At 59.0% G+C, this 22180-nt stretch overlaps 1 protein-coding gene across 1 annotated transcript; it reads left to right on the top strand.

The window, feature by feature from the left end:
• The first annotated feature begins 2160 nt into the window (after positions 1-2160).
• Positions 2161-21978, top strand: LOC119102704 (peroxidase). The gene is made up of 17 exons (XM_037226162.1): positions 2161-2405; positions 10328-10454; positions 12480-12611; positions 12909-13003; positions 13624-13779; positions 14349-14511; positions 14845-14981; positions 15357-15497; positions 16561-16731; positions 17014-17196; positions 17494-17646; positions 18129-18300; positions 18651-18765; positions 19058-19224; positions 19543-19752; positions 20781-20972; positions 21972-21978. Exons 1-17 carry the CDS (start codon positions 2345-2347, stop codon positions 21976-21978), a joined length of 2382 nt encoding a protein of 793 aa, XP_037082057.1. The 5' UTR covers positions 2161-2344.
• Positions 21979-22180: the final 202 nt, after the last annotated feature.

Genomic DNA, 22180 nt, shown 5'->3' with positions numbered 1-22180 from the left:
CGTGATGACGTGGTGACCCGAGAGAGGTTAACGCGGTTGGTGCGGTTGACCGGGACGTGGTGGACGTGGGGATCTGGTGACGTGGTGACCGTATCGGCAGAGAGAGCCGTGCAGCGGTTGCGTACCCCATCAATGCTGTGAAGAAAGTGCGCCGCTCGCCGCCGCGTCCCTATAGTCTGGATCGTGGCGCCGCAGCGCGGCGTCAGCGTGGGTGCGAGCAGGCGTACAAAACATGGTGCTTTGCAGCTTACGGCTTCACGCCTGATGCCTCTCGGAATGCGAAATGAGCTGCAGCGCACACTCTCCGGCCCCATGCCACGCGCCGGAGTGGCGTGTGTAAAACCAGCGGCACGAAGCTTTCCCCCCCCCCCCAAAGTAGCCAGCTGCACACCATAAGCGAGTGGTTCAGAGTTATTACAGGTGTACCGGTTTGCCCTGGTGTCAGCTCCAGACACGAAACAAGCGCTTCTCGCCGTCCCAACCAGTAGTGGACGGTCAGGACGCGCACCGCAGCGCGGCGGCCAGCCTGACGCCTGCTCGAAGGTCGACACCGCTGAGGGCGACGCGGGCGCCTGACCGGCAGACACGGCCGGGGAGTGCTGATGCGCTCGCGGCCGAAGGGCGCAGAGGGCGCGCTGAGGGCCGGCGGCGACGGGCAGGCGCGGTCGCCATGCAGATGTGGCGGCGCGCGGCGGCCGGCCGGGTGGAGCCGCGCCGGTCGTTAGGCGTCGGCCCGGCCGAGGCCTCCCGTTAGGCCGAGAGAGCGCGCATAGATCGTGGAAGCGGGGTCGGCGGCGCTCAGTCACCCGTAACAGCCGGCCGCTGACCGTCGGCACCGCGGCCCGTCCCTGCTGACCCCGTCCCGCTCCTGGAGACCCGGCTACAGTGGCCGCGCCGTGCGGAGGAAGGCAGCCGGCGTACAACGAAAGCTGCTCACCCGTGGCACGTTCAGAGCGTCTCCCCCCCAGCGCTGAAGAGCCGACTGGTCAGACTGCATTGATGCTGAACGCTGGTACTTTGTTGGAGGATGCACTTTTCTCTGCTTATTTTTCATTTTACCGTCTATGCTATAACGCGTAGTCTGCCGAATTCAAACACGTCAAGCGTTATGGCAATGATGCACGGCTATGCGTTTGGCGCGGTCCAGTTATAACGGGTTGAAGGCAAAGCTGCATCAAAAACCGTATTTCATGCTCGTGTCTCGTACACAGCGGGATATCGCAGCCAAACACAGGATTAGTCAATTAAGCTGTAAATATGACAGAAGACATGAGTTGCTTGCTGTCATATAAAGGTGTGATCATGCCGTCACCGAGCAGCTGGAATAAAACCAAAATAAACCGTCGCTGGGTTTTCGAACCGACATTTGCAATACTTGAACTATGAATGGACTTCATCTTAGTAGACTTCACAAAATTCAGCGCATCGTCAGAAATGCAGACCTTACTTTTGATTGGTCACAAGCGATGGGGTCTTAATCCACGTCATCTCTCTCTCCTCGTCGGCACCTTCATTCTCGAAAAAACGTACCGGTTTGTCGCAGAGCAAACATTCTTAAGCACCGTTCTGCAGTTATGTTCTGTTTAATAATGCAGCGCGATTATATTCTATGAAGTGTTGTTTCCGGACCAGATAATCAAGGGTCAGGCTAGGTCACGTGTGCTAAGTTAGCACCGACGGCAATACTGTTTGGCGTTCTCTATCGTTGACCTGATCCAACGCATCGTAACCCACGTAACCGATGACTGGTGCAGCTAAACAAGGGAGTTCCAACATCGTTTGTGTCATTTTCGTATTATGCGCATAAATAGTTCACGAGGTAGCGGGACACAGCGCACTCGTACCACGAGCGTGGCACATATAACCAGATTTCACGTACCATGCGCTTGACTCACTGACGAACAGTTATCGATGTATGAATCAGAGCAACAAAGAGTTGGCGCCGCAAAATCGCATTGGCATCATTATAGCGCACCAGCTTTTGCACAAGCATAGTACACGGAGTTGTTCAGACTGAGAGTCATAACTTTTCTGTTTTGCCTGGCTTAGCTCGTTTTATATTTCTGGTAGTCCACGAGTTTTGACTGGTCAGTGCTGTTGCCGCTGCCCATGTTATTTACAGTCCGGTGTACTGAGGCCCGGCCTCCGTTCCAGGTTCCTGATAATCGCCTCGCTTTGCGCTCTGCGCGGGCGTCACGTGACCTGCCGTCGTCCGCCGCCGAGCCTCTTCAATGGCGATGACGTCGCCGGACGGGCGGGTCACGTGACCAGCAGCGGCTGGTTCCCACGGCAGGCGACGACGCCGGGCTCCCGAGAACTCAGCACGCTGATCTCGCTGGCCGAGATGGGACTCAACCACACCCAGTACCTCTACGACGTCTTGGAGCCGGATATATATCGAACAGGTGAGGGAGTCCGATGCTACGGCCTGACAGGGCCGGCGCCAGGGACGGGTGACGAGCAAGGCCGAACTGATTTCGAAGGGCTACCGATTATCTTCGTTTTAACTTCATTTTCACCTCAATTGGAACAAAGGTGAGAATTTGCCATAAATGCAACTGTATTTGCATTTTGAAACCAATTAATGAAATGAAGTGGGCGTTGAATAACTGCATTAAGTAAATCGCCGGCGTCATTTTTTGCGATCATTCAGTCAACTTTTTCTAAGCCGAGAGTACCCAGAGGCTTTGTCAGAATTCTCGTTCGTTCTACAGAGACATCGAGGTCACCGTGAACGTAGATTATAGGGCAAAATGAGAACAACAATTTCCGTTAACATAGCCAATCAATGGTCATCTGGGAATGTTAAACCTGCGGTCAGGATTTTCTAGCGAGAACAACTTTGTAATGTAATTTTCGCCATGCGCGCTCTCAACTCTTGGAACAAAAACTTCGGCGCCAGACGCTTCAGGCTACATGGTCGCGTCGCGTCGTCTCGGCGGCTGACATCAGGCGGCGCTCAATGGGCGGCCGAAATGATGACGCATCTGGGAAAAGTAGCTTTGAGCGCTTTAGGGCATCAATTCGTACGTCCAGAAGATAGTCCGGCGGCATGCTCGGCGGCGACGTGGGGACCTCGCCACGTGCCGAGCCCAGCCGGCGCCCGTGGCGGGCCGACACGGGGCCGACGTGCCGCCGTCGTCACGTACCAAGCTCAGCCGACGCTCGCGGCGGACCGACACGGGGCCGACGCGCCGCCGTCGTCACATACCGAGCCCAGCCGGCGCCCAAGACGAGCCGGTGCGAGGCCGACGCGCCGCCGCCGTCACGTACCAAGCTCAGCCGACGCTCGCGGCGGGCCGACACGGGGCCGACGCGCCGCCGTCGGCACGTACCAAGCCCAGTCAGCGCCGACGCGGGACAGCACGCGCCGTCGTCGTCACGTGCCGGGCCCAGCCGGCGCCCCGGCGGAGAAGCCCGTCGGTTCCGCTCGCTGACGTTTTCGGAGAAACCGGGCGGCCGGCGACCCGCGGAGAAAGTGTGGAACAGCCGGCACACACGTTTTATTCGGCGGGAGCCGGCGCCGCTGGCGCGGCCGAGAGCGCTGGTGAAGCCCACAGTCGCGGTCCGGTGCCGCCGCGCCGGAACCGCCGCCCTCCACACCGGAGAAACCGGCGCGTGAGGGTGGCTGTGGCACGCGCCGGCGAGCCGTCCCCGCCGCCACGCACCTATACTTGGAATGGCCCCCGAGAAGCAAGTTATTTTTAACCTTTTGGCCGGTTGCAATGTAATTTCAAGCCTGCGCTTGTTGACGAGCTTGGTGCGATGTTTGAGCAGCTCTTTGGTTTATCGTCTCCAAGCGGGGGCCGCCCAGCGGGTGGGGGGGGGGGGGGGGGGGGGGGGGCAGACGGTCAGTTGCCCTCCACCTTACCGGAAGGCAAGGGGCAAGAGCATGTTTTTCCCTCTAAATTTTTGGGAGGACGTTTTTCTCAAACTAAAGGTATTGTAAATGCCCGCAGAGTACCAAAATTCAGATCAAGGAGACCCCCATAACTGAGCTAGAGAGTAATGGAACAGGCCTGGAAGACCCTTTAATACGTCAACAAGTTCGTTTCATTGATCATAAGACCACCTTTACGAATAAGGTAGCCCATTCGCTAGATCAGTAAGCTCAGTGTGTTGTTGAGGGGGCTTTTTTGCTGGCTCGGGAGGCCGCAATTATGAGCTGGAATGCTCTAATTCTCGGTTAGAAGACACACTCTTTATTCAGGAGGTCCCATTTCTGGACCAGAAGATCCCTTTCACGCATCAGATGGCCACGGCTTCCGGGTCAGGATACTCAGTTTTGGGACAACGAGGCCTCTTAGCTAAATTTGGAGGCCCTTTTCATCAATAGCAAGCACCCTGTTCTGGACAAGGAGACTTCTGTGTGCATCAGGAGGCTCTTTTCTGGAACGGGAAGCCCTGTTTTATGGGAACATGACCCTTCGCTGGATAACCAGAGGCCTCCATTTCGGACTTCTTAATCGCCGACATTGACTTACTTAGATATTATGCATGCAGCAGTTTGATAGAAGGGCACATGCCGTCGGTGCCCATTCTCCATGAATACGACACTGCCCAGGAGGCCTCCTGTGAGCAGGCTCCATTTTCCCCAGGAGGCCCTGGAAAACCTGCCCCAAACTCCAAAACCGTGGCGCGGCCCTGTCCCCAGGGGACATTCCTGAGACCAAAGGAAAACGGCAGATGTCACGAACGCCATGAACTCAAGCCGTGAACTGAAATGAAGTTCATGATGGGCTCAATGCACATGTTTTGCAGGGGACTTAGGCCCATGTCTTGCCGGGTCACCTGGCTATGATCTCTGAAGACAGGGAAAAACGTGCGAGTGACAACTGCAGGATTAGTGTGGTTTATTGACATTAAATCGTGCCTTTGATACCCGATCAATTCAGGATGATAATGCAGGGTATGCTGATCACTTCTGACAGACCACTTTAGATAGTTATGGATCAAGCGATTTATCAAAGCCTAATGGCCTTGTTTGGTCTCAGGTCGATCATAGGTGGCTTTTCCATTTTCGATTCAGAACGCGCTTTGTGCCTACTGATCAGTGAAATGTAGTTCCTTACTCGCGATGCTTATTTTTTCGACTCCGTGTTCAAAGCATCAAGGTTGACTTGACCTGGGGGTCACGGGTCATTCTCAAAAAGCCATGTCAGCGGTTGTTGGGATGCCTTAGGCGGTACCTGGTCATGCACTGGTCATTGTTTCGCAGCTCTAACCTAGCTATCGACTAATCATTGCTCAGCAGCTGGAGCCTGGCTATTCACTGGTCGTTGCTTCGCAGCTCTAGCCTGGCTATCTACCGGTCGTTGCCTCGCAGCTCTAGCTTAGTCTCGGGCGAAATGACGTCGGGTGGCTTCCATGATTCAAACGCAAACGACGCGAGTGAAAGCAGCTCCTTGCTGACGACGATCGAGATACTATGTAATGATGGGACTGGATTGACAAGGAAAGTTCCGCCTATAATGGCACCAGAAGGCTGATAACACGACGAGAAAGAGCACCCAGGCACGTGAAGACGGGTCGTGAGGATCCTTCTCGCATCCGCATACAAAATAGACACAGGCTCGACGGCAGCCTTGCAGGAGTCCCAGACAACCCTGGGAGAGAAAACATCCGCTGTTTGCGCAACCTTCGCCGTCGCGCGCCCCGGCAAGAGCGCTGACGGCAGGCGGAGGAGTGTTTTCTCCGCGTGTGACGGGGCTCGTGACGTGCCGCCCGTGACGGGGCAGCCGCCGGCCGGTCAGCAACCCCACCCGCTCGGCGCCGGAGAGTGGCGGCTCCTCCAGGACGGTGGCCGCGTCTGGCCGGCGAGTTTCTCTCTTTCGTCACGGCGCGCCAGTCTGCCGCGGCGCCGGTGGTCCGTCCGCTGAGCCCCGGCGTCGGTGGTCCCTCCGCTAGGGTCTCGATGCCAGCGGTCTCTCCGCTGGGGTCCAGACGCCCATGGTCCCTCCGCTGGAGCCCAGGAGTAGGTGGTCCCTCCGCTGGGGTCCCGGCGTCGGTGGTCCCTCCGCTAGAGCCCCGGAGCCGGCGGTCTCCCCACTGGGGCCCTGGCGCCGGTGATATCGATTTTTATTTGTCGTTTTTTTTTAGTGTAAGCAAAATCACGATCTTAAGCAAGTCCTGAATCTCAAGTGAATCACGAACACCTGGAATATTGCGCCTTATATGGCGGCCAGGAAGTTGTGGACTAAATCCTGTCATAACCCAGAGCGGGGGAGTAACTCCAGAACAAGATGGGGGAGGGGGGGGGGGGGGGTGGGGCTCAGAGACAGTTTGAGTCGTCCCTTCTTATGTATTGACATAGCCTAGTGCCACATGTTTCCAAATGCTGTGATGGGGAAGGTCTCAACCCCCTCCCTCCATTCCATAACACGATAGTTCCCTACCTTAATGGAGACACCCCCAGTTGCTGCTCGGCCCTCACCGGGTTATGTCAAACGTTTTCTGAATCATTGAGCGTAAGAGGACAAGGCATTACACGAAAAAATCGTCTTGAACTTGGCAAGTGTGCCGCAAATTTGTACGCACACAACTCAGGATAATGTTGCTGTAGGCGCAATCCTTTTAAGAGCATGTGCTTTCTCTACCGAGGCAGAAAATGTATGGGCGTCGGATGGGATGCTCGCTCGTCTCGTGGCTTCCACGCTGCTGATGTTGCTGTCTGTGTCGCTCAACGTCGGCTGCTCCCCCGGCGGAGAGCGGGCACCGCCGACACTCCTGATGTGGCTGTCTGTGTCGCTCCCCGTCGGCTACTCTCCTGACAGAGAGCGAACACCGCCGACGCTCCTGACGTGGCTGTCTGTGTCGCTCCTCGTCGGCTGCTCCCCTGGCAGAGAGCGAGCACCGCCGACGCTCCTGACGTGGCTGTCTGTGTCGCTCCTCGTCGGCTGCTCCCCTGGCAGAGAGCGAACACCGCCGACGCTCCTGACGTGGCTGTCTGTGTCGCTCCTCGTCGGCTGCTCTCCTGGCAGAGAGCGAGCACCGCCGACGCTCCTGACGTGGCTGTCTGTGTCGCTCCCCGTCGGCTGCTCTCCTGGCAGAGACCGAACACCGCCGACGCTCCTGACGTGGCTGTCTGTGTCGCTCCTCGTCGACTGCTCTCCCTGGCAAAGAGCGAGCACCACCGACACTCCTGATGTGGCTGTCTGTGTCGCTCCCCGTCGGCTGCTCTCCTGGCAGAGAGCGAGCACCGCCGACGCCTCCTGATGTGGCTGTCTGTGTCTCTCCCCGTCGGCTGCTCTCCCGGCGGAGAGCGAGCACCGCCGACACGGAAAGGTTTTGTTGCAAAGGAAACCATCAGGGCATCTCCACGCTAACCACTGTTGCACGCGACGCGTTGTTTCCCACAAGTATTATCATTGACGTAAGCTATCAAGTTATCATGGCGGTAATTTGTGCGTTTCAGTGATTAGTGCTCTACAAATGCACCTATATTTAAGTGTAACGGTTTTCGTGACCCAGACAAGTGCACTTTTTACCGGATCCCTAATCATGCACTACGCTATTCGTGCTGATGGTTGGTTCACAGCTCACCAGCCAGATGCCTTGTATAACAGAAATACGCGCATGTCCCGTGCAAGACACGCGGGGAAGATCACGTCCAGGAACCGTTTGCCTGTGCTATTTCTTTTTATGAGTGCCCTGGACGAGTCTGTCTAGAAATCGGAACGATTGAGGTCAGTTCACCGCCTCCTGTCACGTGGTACGGCGGCGGGCCGCCGGCCGTGGTCACGTGACAGGGTCGGCAGCCGGCGCGACGCGGCGCGGCCGGCTTGGCCAGCGCAGTTTCTCCTGGGCCGCTGACGGCGGCGGGTGGCCGGCGTGCTGCGCACGGGACTCTCCAGTCCTCAGCTCAAATGGTGAGTCGTCCGACGCTCTGACGCCTGGCTGTGTGCGGCACTGTGCCCCGTTGACCTTCCCTCCGACCTTCACGCGTAAGATATGTGGGCGCCGGGTTCCTGACGCAGGTTCATGACGGAACTTAGTGGTGTATTTGTCCCGTGGGCTGGGTGGCCGGAAGGGTGGAGCTGCATGCTCAGTAGAGCAGTGCTCCGGCTGCGCTGGCGTGTTCCACACAATGGCGCATCAGTCGCCGGCCAGAGCGGCTCGGCCGCGAGACGAGGAGGACCGTCCTTCAGACCGGCCGAGACTTCGCTCCGCGCACTCTGTCGAGGGCCCCATTTGGCAGTCAGCGTTCCGGTGGGCGCCGGCGGTGTGAGCGGTGCAGTGGCCTGTGGGAGCGTTTAACGCTCCGCAGAAGTTGACTGAACTCGCCGGCTGGTAGGAGCGGCAGTCAGTTCAGAGCCATGTGGCGTCTCCCGGTCGGGCCGGGCGGTGTCTCTCGGACGGACCGAACGGCATCTTTCGGACGGGTCGAGCAGTGTCTCTCGGTCGGACCGGGCGGGCATCTCTCGGTCGGGCCGGGCAGTGTCTCTCGGACGGACCGAACGGCATCTTTCTGACGGGTCGAGCAGTGTCTCTCGGTCGGACGGGGCGGCATCTTCGGACGGGTCGAGCAGTGTCTATCGGTCGGACGGGGCGGCATCTCTCGGTCGGGCCGGGTGGTGTCTTTCGGTCGGGCCAGGCAGTCCTTGCTTGGTTGAAAGGAATTGTGTTCTAATTTAGCCTTTGACCCCGGTGTCAGCTGGTGCCTCGGAGATGATTGAGAAGAAGCAGTTTTCTTGACTTTTAATATAGGCTCAAAATGTCTGCGAGGATTGATCATGCGTGTGTCCAGGTAAACGCCGCGGGACGGATGCGCGGGCGACGTTCATGAGAGAAGCATCTCCAACAAAATGCTGTACTCTGAGGATAGTCTGCCAGGAGTGATTACACCGAGGCGGTCTATACCTTACTTTACCAGTCATTAGCCGAGCTGCTCAACAATGTCCGACGCCTCTATTTTGTCCGGAATCGCCGTAAGTTCAGGGCCAAACTGCGTGTTTAGTCCGCTTTGCTTGCAGCGGAAAGCGCCCCGCTGTCTATCGGGACATGATCAGAAGATTTTCCCGGGCCTTTATTGGAGGGCAGCATGATATTCGTCGTACGACTGGGTGCGCTATGCTATTGACGACGCAGACTGCCAAGCTGCCTGACAGGCTGACAGACTGACAGACTACAGACTGACAGACTGACAGACTGACGGCTGCCACGGCGTTGCCGCCACGCTCTGTCTGCCCGTGACGTCAGCGTTGCGGCCGGTCCAGATGTGACGGTGGCTGGATTCCCAGCCTTGTCACGGTAGAAAGCAGCTGTGTCAGCAGTCGGTCAGGCTCGCTCCAAGTCAGTCACGATTTGGCTGGCCACATCGAACCATGTGTCTCCGGTCTCCGGAGGCCTGCGGCGGCAGCGCCGGGACGGCCTGACGGCCGCCGCGTTTACACGCTCTGAGCAGGCGCAGGTCACACCCGCCACGCCCGCTCTGGCGCCTTCGGTGGGTGGACGGAAGACCCTGCCAGATACCAGGGGAGACGATTATATGACGGCACAGCTCTGATCGAGGGCATACGCTGACCGACGCTCGCTGGACGTGTGACCGGACGGGGATGCTTATCGAAAGTGTGGCCCGACCGGGCTCCCAGAAGACATGTGATCCGATCGGGCTCCCAGAAGGCGTGTGACCGGACGGGGATGCTTATCGAACGTGTGGTCTGACCGGGCTCCCGGAAGACGGGTGATCTGATCGGGCTCCCAGAAGACGTGTGATCTGATCAGGCTCCTGGAAGATGTTTGATCTGACCGGGCTCCCAGAGCACGTGAGGTCTGATCGGGCTCCCAATGGACGTGTGATCTGACCTAGCTCCCAGTGAACAAGCCACCTCGCCAAACACCCGGCGGATGTGTGACCGGAATGAGAACGCGGTGGACGCGTGACCTGACAGAGGGCTGAACGGACTTGCCGCCTCTCGATGAGGTACTCGACGGACGCGTCAGTCGGCTGAATGCTCGGTGAACTCGCGACTTGACGTGTGACGTGGCTTAGCGTCCAGCGAACGTTGGACGTGGCCGAGTGCTCGGTGGCCGCGCCACCTGACCGTGTTCCTTGCGCCGGACCGGCCGCGGCGGGCGCGCCGGCCTGGAATCGAGGGCAGCGTTGCCGCTCGGCGCGTCCGCCTTGCGAAGTGGGGCGCGACGCCGGTGCGCCGCCGCCGCCGCCGCCGCCGCCGCCGCCACGGCGCGACGCCGGCCGGCTGTCGCCGTCGCGTGTCACCGGCGCCGGTGGTGGTCGCTGCGCCCGCGTGTCACTGCCGGTGGTGATCATCGCCGCGTCCGTGGTCAGCCCGGCCGAGCGACACTAACGGCGACGGCGTCTCCGCAGGACTGTCTCTCTCGCCCGACGAGCCGGGCTCCTACCTGGCCGCCTTCAACCGACAGCGCCCCAAGGCCAAGGACCTCGCCAAGTATGGCTACGCCAGTCTGCATACCAGCCGACTCATCTCGAAAAGGTTAGTGACGGCCAAGGCGCCGCTGGTCACCAGCGCCGTGGCTCTCACTAGAGCTCGGATGGGTCCGCGGTCAGCTGTTTCTATGGGATCACGTCAGGTGTGGTCTGATCTCGGATCTGATCTCCCTTTGAAGCGTGCTCCCGGACTTGCGGCTGTTCGCACTCGCAGAGTGCCGGCCATTCAGTAAGGCAGCTCTGTGAGGCTGCTTGACTCCGTGGCGCGCATTTGAACTCCGGCATGTGGTGGAGATGTCTGGGGTCCCGTTGTGATAATACGTGAGGTGGCTATGACCCCCGCCAGCCGCTCGAGAAATGATTAATCGCGTGGTGCCAGCCATCTGATTATGGAGGATTGTTATGAATGCAAATGGCTTCCCGAAATTATGCCCACGGCAATGGGCAATTTAACGGTTCCAAATAAGACTCGCTGGCCACATCTGGCTCAGGATGTAGACCATCTGTCTTGGACCGAGGCGATCGCTGTGGTATCATTCAAATGCTCCCCAATTGCGTTAAGACTAGGATTACTTCCTCTGTCAGTCAATGTATTCCAGAACGGGTTTGTATGGGCTGACTATTGTCATGGAGCGCATGTAATTCCCCAGTCATCCCCTCCGGGCAATTCCTTTGTTCCAAAGTGTGACACCCTTCGATCGTTTTGAAAGTCATGCACTAGGAGGACAGTTGAATTCACCAGCCCGTTGGTTTACGGTCTCCAGCGCACCTCGCTCCTCACCTTTCCACCCTGTCGGGCCGCCGTTGAAGTGGGTCACGTTTACCGGTCTACATCCGGCTCCGTTCCTGACCTACTGGAAGAGGCACGTGCTGCAGCGCTCCGGTCCAGCCGTCGGCACAAAGACCGGTCTCTTGACCGGTGCCAGCTCACCGCCGCCCGAGCGGTCACACGGCCCGCGGCCACACGCTCCGCCGATATGGGCCACTCGCCGGCGATGGCTGGGGCGGTGATAAAGACTTGACACGGGAGCGTCGGGCCGTGGGAGCTGCTCGTCCGACGCGGGGCGTGGCCGGCGCGGCAAGGCCGGCAGGTCCGGCCAGTGGTCAGAGTCTCGGGCCGAACAGCTCGGTCGCAGGGGTCACTGACCTCGGCTGTCGGCTCCGTGACCGAATCGGCCGGCGCAAGCACAGGCGCCGACCGGTGGCGTATAGCCTGAGCCCGACCTGCGGACGGCTGTGAAGGAGTGCCGGGAAAGGCCTGGTGCGCGCTGCACGGGGCGCTCTGCGACACCGGTCCCTTAGCCGCGACCGGGTCCGCCTCGCTGACGCTGGTTCAGCCGTTTAGAATCCTCTTACTGATCAGCGGCGAGCGCAGCCGTCTGTCGGCACCTTATGGATTGGCGCCGCATGCATGACTGGTTCCGTTAGCGGCCGGCAGACACGAGGGCACGGCTGCAAGCTCTGCGCGCAGGCTGCAGGCGTCACGCACGGCTGCCGGGCTGCCGGCCTCCTCCCAGGCAGAGGCGGCTGCCCAGATGTGGGCGGCTGGGTGCCGGTCGCGCTGAGCCAATGACGGGACTGACAGAATCAAGCCAGACACACTGACACAGCTTGTAGCGGTACTGAAAAGCCTTATATCCAAGTGATTTACCGCCAGCTTCTTCGGTACCGACTTCCGCAGTGTCTCAGTACCATCCGTGTAGTGAAATAAGCGCCGTTCAAAAGGGCTGGAGGTAACATTTAAGTTTTGTTTTCCAAAGCGATGGAGAGAAGTTGAAAGAGACAATTCGGATGCAGCCGGCTGCATTTCATTTGTCACCCGACGCTGTCCTGTACATTGCATACTCATGCCCACAGGGGGTGTATCACCAATTAATCACGCATTTAAACGCATGCCAGGCCATTGGCGACCGGCACCCTGGTCGGTCAGTTTGCGTGCTGGGGCTGAGGACACCAGCTTGTTGTCTCACACCGCCATGTCGGTCCCCTCTCGCGGACCCCTGAGGACCGAGTCCGAGAGTCCGAGAGAGAGTCCCCCGGGCGTCTCTCTGACGGTCGCCGCCCTCGCCAGGTACAACCTGGCCCGCCAGCACATGGTGCAGCTGCAGGAGGTGTCGGTGCGCGGCACGGGCCTCTACGACGGCTGCCCGACCAAGTCGGAGCCGGAGCCGGGCGTGTGTCCGCCGCTGTCGGTTTACTTCAGGTGGGTGCCGCCCCGCGCCGGCAGCTGCAGGCGGTGGGCCCCGCACGCCGGGGCCGGGATGCAGGGTTAGAGCGAAGTGGAGGTGGAGGTCTGTGTTGCCGCCAGCGCCGTTTGTTGGTGGAGTGAGGCAAGGCAAAGGTGTGAATAGTGACGTTTTAGGCGATTGGTACAAGTTGCGTACTGTTAAATAAAGAGGCGCATTGCTTGTTTGGTATTGTCGACAAATGTTGGGAATGAATTGCGCGCTCGCGCGTTGGTCATTCTCTATGGACGTTACAAAGTAGATAACGGTTTCAGGACGGCCGATGGCAGTTGTAACAACGCTAACAGCAGGTACCTGGGAGCCGCCATGACACCGTTCTCCAGATTCTTGCCACCACGATACAATGATGGTACGTAAATGCACAAGCGGGGTTTTTACTTCGTTTCTGTTTGGATCACTTTGTTGTGGCACATGATTGTCATAACATAATTACATTGTCAAAAGGCAGGCTGCTTGGTTTCCCTGTTCCCGGCAACCGAATCGGCCTTCATATTGCTGCAGCTGCTGTCATTCAGCGGACTGTAGATGCGGCGCCGCTGTGTCTGGGATCATTGTTGCTGCTGTGTCTGGTGCCGCTGTGTGTGGCGCGCCTGTGTGTGGCGCTTATGTGGCGCCGCTGAGCGGCGCTGCTGTGTGTGGCGCCGCTGTGTGTGGTGCTGCTGTATGTGGTGCTTATATGGCACCGCTGTGTGCGGTGCTGCTGTATATGGCGCTTATGTGGCGCCGCTGTGTGTGGCGCTGCTGTGTGTGGCGCCGCTGTGTGTGGTGCTGCTGTATGTGGCGCTTATATGGCGTTTCTGTGTGTGGCGCTGCTGTGTGTGGTGCTTATATGGCACCGCTGTGTGTGGTGTTGCTGTATGTGGCGCTTCTGTGGCGCCGCCGTGTGTGGTGCTGCTGTGTGTGGCGCCGCTGTATGTGGCCCTGCTGTGCGTGGCGAGTGTGACAGCAGGCGGTCGGCGTGTTTGGCAGGCGTCCAGACACCCCGCCGCTCTGTGGCCGATGGTGAGCCGCTGCCGTCGCCCCGAGACGTCAGCATGACTGTCCACCGCGACGTCAACCTCACCTCCACGCGCATCACCATGATGGTCATGCAGTGGGGCCAGTTCATGGACCACGATCTCACCTGTGAGTGACCACGAGCGTCACACGACGCCAGGAAAAGGCAACGCTGCCGACTTAAACATTGATTGAGACGTGCCTTGATCCAAGGCACGTCTGCGAGTTTGTCCTCGCTCTCACCATAGCTACGTTAACTCGCAAGTAATACAGCTAGATGTTGGATGCACCTTGGAAAAATGTTTGCGATTCAGAGCCTCATCTAGCACTGTGTCACGTTTGGTGCGCTGTGATAGCTCCCACCGTCTCCCTCTCTGATCCTGGCCGGTACGCTGTGATGGCTCCAGCCGGCTCCTCGCTGACCCCGGCCGCTGTGTGGATCCAGCCCGGCCTCGCTGCCCGGACGGTACACTCTTGATGGCTCCAGCCGGCCCCTCGCTGACCCCGGCCGGTACGCTGTGATGGCTCCAGCCGGCTCCTCGCTGACCCCGGCCGGTACGCTGTGATGGCTCCCACTGTCTCCCCCCTGACCCCGGCCGGTACGCTGTGATGGCTCCAGCCGGCTCCTCCCTAATCCTGCCTGGTACGCTGCGATGGCTCCAGCCGGCTCCTCGCTGACCCCGGTCGCGGGATTGCAGCGTCGGCGCAGGCGCGGGGCTTCAACGGCTCTGTGCCGCGGTGCTGCCAGGACGGCCGCGAGCTGCCGGCCGACCGGCGCCACCCAGACTGCATGCCCATCAGCATACCCAAATACGACCCGTTTTACTCCAAGTATAACCAGTCCTGCATGGAGTTCGTCAGGTACGTTTGCACCGTGCGAGTGATCTTTTGGTTGATATCGGGGAAGGGCGGGGGGGGGGGGGGGCGGTGGGGAGGGCTGTGCGCAATAGGAATTTTCAGCACAGAAATAAAGAAGGAAACAGGTTTGCACTCGCTTCACGCAAATTGATGCATTTTCTGATTGCATCAAATCGCTCTTGAATAAATTCCTTTCCATTTGAGTCGCGCACTGGAGCCGCTGATGTCTGCCTGACCGGACGTCTTGCTTCGCCCGGCTGCACATGTATGAGGTGTGTGGCACCGGCTCCGCCCATCCGGGGTCGGGCTGGCCTGTAGCGTGTGCTGCGGCGGCAGGTCGTCTCCGGCGCCCCGGCCAGACTGTACGCTGGGACCCCGTGACCAGATCAACCAGATCACATCCTTCCTAGACGCCAGCAACGTGTATGGCTCGTCTGACGAGGAAATGAACCAGCTGCGGCTCTTCTCTGGCGGTAAGGACGTGTCTGGGTCGTACTTGGGGTGACTGGACAAACCCCGCCGCGTAGATAGCAGCACCGCCAGCCAGATGGAGACCGAGTCTGGCGATCAGAGGCTGCTGAGTCATTGAGGACGTCGTGAACGCGGAAGCCAGCGGACTTGAAGTGTTTGCGCCGGCTGGTAAATCAAGGTGGACAGAAGTGAACACTGTCATAGGGTGAAGTAGCACCGAATCGAACTGCGCATCGTATGACGTTATCCAGAGGCACATTCTGCGCGCGGAGCAGCGGTGTCGTCATCACTCTGCGCGTGCTTCCTACAGTGACGTCATCATCCGGCGCGTGCTAGTGCTTGGTGAGTTTGCTGACGTGTGTGCCTGGGGTCGGCAGGCATGCTGAGGTACACCCATCTGCGGTACCGGAAGCCGCTGCTTCCGCCCGGCGACGTCAATGTCCACTCCGAGTGTCGCATGACCAGCGACAACCTCCACTGCTTCACGGCCGGGGATGACCGGGTCAACGAACAGCCGGGTCAGTATTGACGTGCAACCATACACCAACTTATTACCTGCGCTCTTCATGATGGGCACGCACTGTAGTTGCCCAGTGTCGGATATGCGTATGTCCGGAATGTCGTTGTTGCCTGTTTTCATATCCCGGAGCAACCTCTTTATCACGGCGGAGAAAGTTGCTACGAGCGTAGTGGGTGGTGAGTTGCCGGCAAATTGGGGTGCTGGTTTGCCAGATATGCCATGCCCCTCTGTTAACCTAAAACGATGTAGAGTGGGTCGTTTTTATTCTGAGCCCAGTTTATTTTGGACATAAACTTCCGGTAACTCCTCACAGTGCTGACGTGCATCTGGCGAGCTCAACACGCAAGTCACTGCCACAGGCGAACTGGCGTACACCCAGCCCATTCCTTAATTGGGAATAGTTAGTCCCAATTAGTCCGTGCAGCGCACAGCAGCAAAAAGTCGTTCGTAGATGACGACTGCCGTCTTCCACGCGACGGCCGCTGCTGGCCGGAAGCCGTCTTCGGGAACGGACTTGGGAGCCGGGAGAGTCGCTCACTCCGGCCTGGATGTGGGTCAATCGTTCCGCCCGGCGCTCGGCCGTTCCTCCTCATTCCCCCCCCCCCTCTGACGCGGGTCACGGAGGGTGACGGCCGACCGACTGACCAGTCTCGTGCAGAGGCCGGAGAACTGGCAGCGTGGTGGTGCGAGCGGGGCCAGGCCGGGTCAGACAGGATCGTGGTGTAACGGGACCCGTTGTAATACTTGCCCAGTTTCATGGTTCCGTGCACTGCTCGGTGCATGTTTGTGCCGTAAATATCCAGCCCGGCTTTGCTGGCCGCAATAAGCCACATATCTCCATGCTATAATCGACACGCCAGTCGTTCCAACGCAGCTGGTGGGATGGGTGCAGCCTCCTCGCCTCATGGCCATCCCGCTGGCACCGAACTTCGACACTTCGACTACATACGCCAGCCCTTTGAGAACGTTCGAAAGTAAACAAGATGGATGCCGGCGCTACGGTACGAAGCCAATCACTATGGGCTACGTTGCATGTAACGAATGTGTGTCTTCTGTGCCAGGGCTGACATCGATGCACACGCTGTGGATGCGTGAGCACAACCGCGTGGCGCGCGGGCTGGCCCGTATGAACCCGCTCTGGGGCGACGACCGGCTCTTCCACGAGGCCAGGAAGGTGGTGGGGGCTATGGTGCAGGTCATCACCTACAACGAGTGGCTGCCTGTCGTGCTGGGTGAGTCTGAGAGAATGAGGAATTTGGACCTGCCGGATAGTGGTGCTTGTCTCATTGCTGCTTTGTCTAATGTTGTATCAGTAAGTGTTATGTTTAGCTTTTTGGCATCGTGCTAGGTAGTTTGCGACATATTCGTGCTGTCACAGGAGCGTTTTTACCCTCCTGTGTTCCATCGTTTATCCGTCAAGTTCATGAGGAACCATAACTAAGGCTCTCCACTAAAGCATGACGCCAGTTTTGCTTCACTGCTTTTGTGGGCTTAATGTGTCCGTTATACCACAGGGCGTTCCGTCATCAAGATATTTGACGTGACCCTGCAGAAGTACGGCTACTTCTATGGCTACAACAGTTCGGTGAACCCGACCATCGCCAACTCGTTTGGTTCAGCCGCCTTCCGCTTCGGCCACTCGCTGGTCAACAGCAAGCTCGACCGGTGTGACAAATTCGGCAACTCCGTCAAATTCGGTAATCATCTCGGCGAACTCGGGGCAGTTTTATCTGTTGACCTACGACGAGACACTGACGGTGACCCCAAAGGACATCCCAGGTCGTACAGCACAATAGCATACCATTGAGATTTCGTGATCGGCCCGCTTTACCACAACACATCTGGTGAGACGGTCGGTGGCTAGGCCGTGGATCTCGAGCGTCACACTTCCGTCTACGGTGCATTGGCGGCCGGTGGTCGCCAGCGCCCTGCGGCGCCCCGCAGGGGCCAGCGTCCGGTCTGAGCCGCCCGTGACGTCACCGCCTGTCCGGCAGACATCTCGCTGCATCAGGAGCTGATGAACCCGGCGCAGCTGCACAACATCGGCAGCGTCGACCGGCTGATGTTCGGCCTGCTTACCAGCAGGCGCAGCGGCGCGACGTCTTCATCCAGCCGCGAGCTCACCAACCGGCTCTTCCAGACCACGCGTGAATTGACGGCTGTGGTCCGGCGCAGCGTCGCTGAGATGGCTGCGACCGCCGACAGTCGCGCTGCAGACGAAAACACCGTCTCAGAGCCGGCTGTCAAGGTGTCAACAAAGGTGGCTTTGCGCTGTCGCGTGGTGAGGGGAACTGTGACCGGCGATTGAATGCGTGGATCGGTGGGCGTCGGGTGGTGCAGAGTCGAGATCAGTGCTTTGCCTTCAGTTCACGACCCTGCGCGCGCGGCCCCGACTCCGTCGGCCACCTGGCGACGCCGACCGTCCCGCGCATCTGTGCCGCCTGGCGGCCTGGCCGAAGCCGACCGTCCCTGCACCTCGGCCGCCTGGCGACGCTGACCCTGTCCTGCCCTCGGCCCTCCTTGCGTACGCTGAACCGTCCTGCCCTCGGCCCGTTCTGGCGACGCCGACCGTCCCGTGCTCGGCCGCCTGGCGACGCTGACCGTCCTGCCCTCTGCCGGTGACCCGCAGAGCCGTTCGGCATGGACCTAGCATCGATCAACATCCAGCGGGGCCGCGACCACGGACTGGCACCGTACAACACGTGGCGGCGCGAGTGCGGGCTGCGCCGCTTCACCAACTGGGGCCAGCTTCTGGAGGTCATGGACGACGACAGCGTCGGCCGCCTGCGCGTGGCGTACCGGTGAGCCGCCCGGACCGGTGATAGGCTCGCTCGGTGCCCGCCGCGCCCGCTGCCCGCGCAGCAGACGCCGTCGCTGCTGCTAGCGAACTGTGGTACCCGCAGCAAGGGGGCAGATGCTGCCACTGGGGAAAAGCATGTCACGTGCTGACATGGGGCGGCGCAATCGTTAGGGTAGGGTTTGAGCGAGCATTTGTGACACTAATTTCACTGACGGAGGTGATAAGCGTGACTGTGGCTGAACTGAACCCATCAGCAGGCGGTGTTGCGCCCTCGCTTGTGCGCACTCCATAGGTGATGTGAAGCGGCTTGCTCGCGTTCCACCGGTGACGGATAATCTGGCTGGCCGGCAGGCACCTGGACGACATTGACCTGTTCGCCGGCGGGCTGGCGGAACGCCCGGTCAAGGGTGGCTTGGTGGGGCCCACGTTCGCCTGCATAATCGGACAGCAGTTCCTCAACCTGAAGGTACCCTGCTGCGCTCCGGGGACTTCTAGAGTGGGAGACACTGAACGGGGCGCGGGCAGGTGGTGGTTTCCGAAGTTAACTTTTGCGGCTATGCTGGAGCGGGTAACTTGTTTCTTGTAGTGCAGCTGTTTCGTTTGATGCTGCCAAGTACTGAATGGGCTACTCGGTCGTAGGTTGCAGTGATTCATGCACCAAGACTAAGCCCAGACGAAGTTGCACCTCCCCAAGACGATGTTGGCTTTGCTCAGCTCAAACACTGACATGGTCCTAAGCTGCGCTACGTCGCTGGCAGGTGGGCGACAGGTTCTGGTTTGAGAACGGCGGCATGAAGTCATCCTTCACCCCGTCCCAGCTGCACCAGCTGCGGAAGACGACGCTGGCCAGGGTGCTGTGCGACAACCTAGACGACATCGACGTGGTGCGGCCGCTTGTCATGCGAACGGGAATCGTTAGCCAAAGGTGAGGACCGGTGCACTCCCTCACTCATCAAACGCGTGTCAGAAGCCCCGCCTCAGCGCCGCTCCGCTCGCCAGCCGTGGGCCCGCGCGCAACACCGGCTGCTGTCACGAACGCAGCGCGCGGCGCCTGCTCTCGCCGGTACGTTGGGCGTGGACACCAGGCTCGCGACTGTACAGCTGAGCGTCGTCGCACAGCGAATGTGGTGGCGCCGGCTTTTGTCTGCGAGGCGGGTTGCCCGCTGTCGACCTCGGTGGCGCTGGACGCCGAGGCCACCCGGCCCGGTCGAATGTGACCCGTACTGTGCACCGCTCCTGCCAGGAACCGACCCGTCTCGTGTCAGCTGATCCGGCGGGTCAGCCTGCGGCCGTGGGAGGAGCCGCCTCGCGAGGCGGCACCGGCCGCCCCGGCCGCACCCGCCGCGGTCGACTCCCTCGCCGAGGACTTCCAGTTCACCCCCAAAAACAAGCCGCACCCTGGCATTGCCGCACTCGGTCTGCAGCATCTCATCGGACCGTCTGAGATTCCAAAGTGAGTTGGTAGGGACGGTGTGCTAGCGAGCAATATCACGGCTGAGGCGGGAACGTGTGCCCGGTAAGGACATTGACACCATTTTCTGTGATAAAGAAAGTAACTGTAGTGCGACGAGTGGGGCGCATAACTGTTGTCATGCCACCTAGTGTATTCCATTACAAACAAACAACACAAACTCCATTTGATACCTTCATTCCTAATATTTGGACGAAAGTTTGTCTGTGTGGGATATATATATATATATATATATATATATATATATATATATATATATATATATAGTATAAGTTTTGATTCGACAGATTAACGGATCGCGATTTGACAGCCTTAAGTCATTTTGTGGGGTCACATGGGGTTGATATCTCTGAAGGCATATGAGTAGTGAAGAAAGATATCAGGCGCCAAAAAGCTAAACCGCCAAAGGGGCCCAACAAATGTACTAGACATTGAGTTTCGCGTTCACCTACATTTGGCGGCATGTCCTTTTCGCCTAATGCTACGTACCCTATGGTGACTTCTAGCTTTCTCAAACCGACTGACTAGATCTTTCAGAATTTGAGACTAAATTTTTGTCTAAGAAAAGTGAGGCTAAAAACCAGTGTAGTGCCCACAGATGCTCGTTTTCTGGGGCTTCCTGAGTCTGCCTAAGGAATTGTGCCGGGACTTGTCATATTTTCAAAGCTATTTTTGAACACTATCTGGTGTTGTCGCGCTGGTGGGCTCATTAAACTAAAACCCCCCAAAAAACGAATCTCTTTCTCGCGCATGATTACCAATCGCGCACGGCTCCGTTCAAATCTGAAACAGATCTGACAACTGATGACGTCACGCCCCGGTCGATGCGTTGCGGATGCATCAGCCTCTGGAAATAAACAACGCCGTCATCTGGCAAGATCTGCGTCCGTGAGATGCATTTTCCTTGCGTGATGAGAAGCTTTGTTCTCCCCGGGCCAGAGGGGTTTTACCCTCTGCGCGTCGGCTGCTCCCTGACCGCTGTGTCACGCGTCGCCCGCCTCCGCCCGCAGTCCGCTGAACAACCAGCGTCCGCCGCCGCAGTACCTGCGCGAGGACGAGCTGGAGGCGCCGCAGGAGCCGTCCGAGAGCTACCTGGACGAGATGCCGCAGCAGCTGTCGCCAACCGCCGCCCTCGCCGGTCAGCCTCTGTACGACCTGCTCGACCTGGGCGACCTGCTGGCAGGCCGGCAGGCGCGCGGGCGGCGGGCGGCGCCGGCCGCCTGAGAGCCGCAGCTCCAGCGCCGCAGCTCCAGCGTCCCGGCAGCACCGCAGCCGCAGCAGCGCAGGGCAAGTCACGCTCCGCCCGCGGCGCGGGGCCTGCAGAGGCCTGGTCTTGTCGGAGCAGTGTGTTGGCTCTCGTGTCGCTCTGTCACGTCACAGGGCCTCACCGGATGACGTGCCAGCCCGGACGACTCTGGCCGGGTTGGGGAGGTCGAAGGTCAGCCCCCACCCTCGCTGAGTCCAGCCGGCGGGCGGGTCCGGGGTCCCTGAGGGAGCGGCAGCTGCGCAGGGACCTGCTGCTGGACAGTGGTCGGACTGACCTGTCAGAGATGGCCACCGCCGCCCCGGGGAGGTCAGAGCATCGGCGACGACAGACACCGACCGCGCACGGGGTGACCGGGGACGACCGACACGCCTCGTGGCGGGACATTGCGGCACTAACTCGTAGCTGTAGTGACGTGACTAATCACTGTTTTTGTTGCTAGATGTGTAAGCGTGAGCCATGCTCCTGAGCCTTTGGTCGTATGAGCTTACTGAACCAGTCATGGTGTTGATATTGGTCGGCCCCAGAGGAGCTCGTTTCAGTCTTGTTTTGCTACTTCGCATAATTGAGGGGGTTATGAGACAGTTACCACTCAATGTATTTACGGACAAGACTGGGACCATCGAAACAACATTTGGAGAGGAGTTTGTGTGAATGCTCCTGACGATGGAGTTAATTATTTCCATCTAAGCATGATCTCGTCACGTCAAGTCACTGGTCACCGACTTTATTCACTACGGAATTCGCTTCGTTTTTGTGTTCTTTTTCAACCCGATACGGGGATTGTAGGGTGCGACTGTGTAACCCCATGTGATGTTGACTGAGGAAGTTCATGTGTAACAAGCCCACCGCCTAGTAGCTGGACACAATGCACCAGACAGTCACACGCCTGCCCCGGTGCGGGCTGCGCTGTGAGACGCCGCGTTTCCGTCGACAGCGTGTGAACTCGAGCCCTGTCTCGCCCTGTGCGCTCCCACCGCAGGGCAAACACGATCTCCAATGTGTGGTCAAAGCCGGCAATAGTTGCCATCCTGGAATGATGGATGGGTGGAAACCGTCTCGCTTTTTTATACTCGTCGCTCAAATGATATGGGGTTGTAAGCGAGATTTTGATCGGAGGAGCCCACGTTTGTACTCTCAGAGTCA

Source organism: Pollicipes pollicipes, unplaced genomic scaffold, assembly GCF_011947565.3.
Source record: "Pollicipes pollicipes isolate AB1234 unplaced genomic scaffold, Ppol_2.1 Scaffold_5724;HRSCAF=6776_pilon_pilon_pilon, whole genome shotgun sequence".
Taxonomy (NCBI): Eukaryota; Metazoa; Arthropoda; class Thecostraca; order Pollicipedomorpha; family Pollicipedidae; genus Pollicipes; species Pollicipes pollicipes.
Note: the sequence above shows the minus strand (reverse complement) of the source record. Positions and strands in the feature narration are given on the sequence as shown.

Coding starts and splice junctions, on each gene's coding strand:
- LOC119102704 (XM_037226162.1), top strand. CDS start 2,345: ATGGGACTCAACCACACCCAGTACCTCTACGACGTCTTGGAGCCGGAT. Junction 12,612..12,908: donor CCGCTGTCGGTTTACTTCAG/GTGGGTGCCGCC, acceptor TAACGGTTTCAG/GACGGCCGATGGCAGTTGTA. Junction 17,647..18,128: donor CCGGCTCTTCCAGACCACGC/GTGAATTGACGG, acceptor GGTGACCCGCAG/AGCCGTTCGGCATGGACCTA.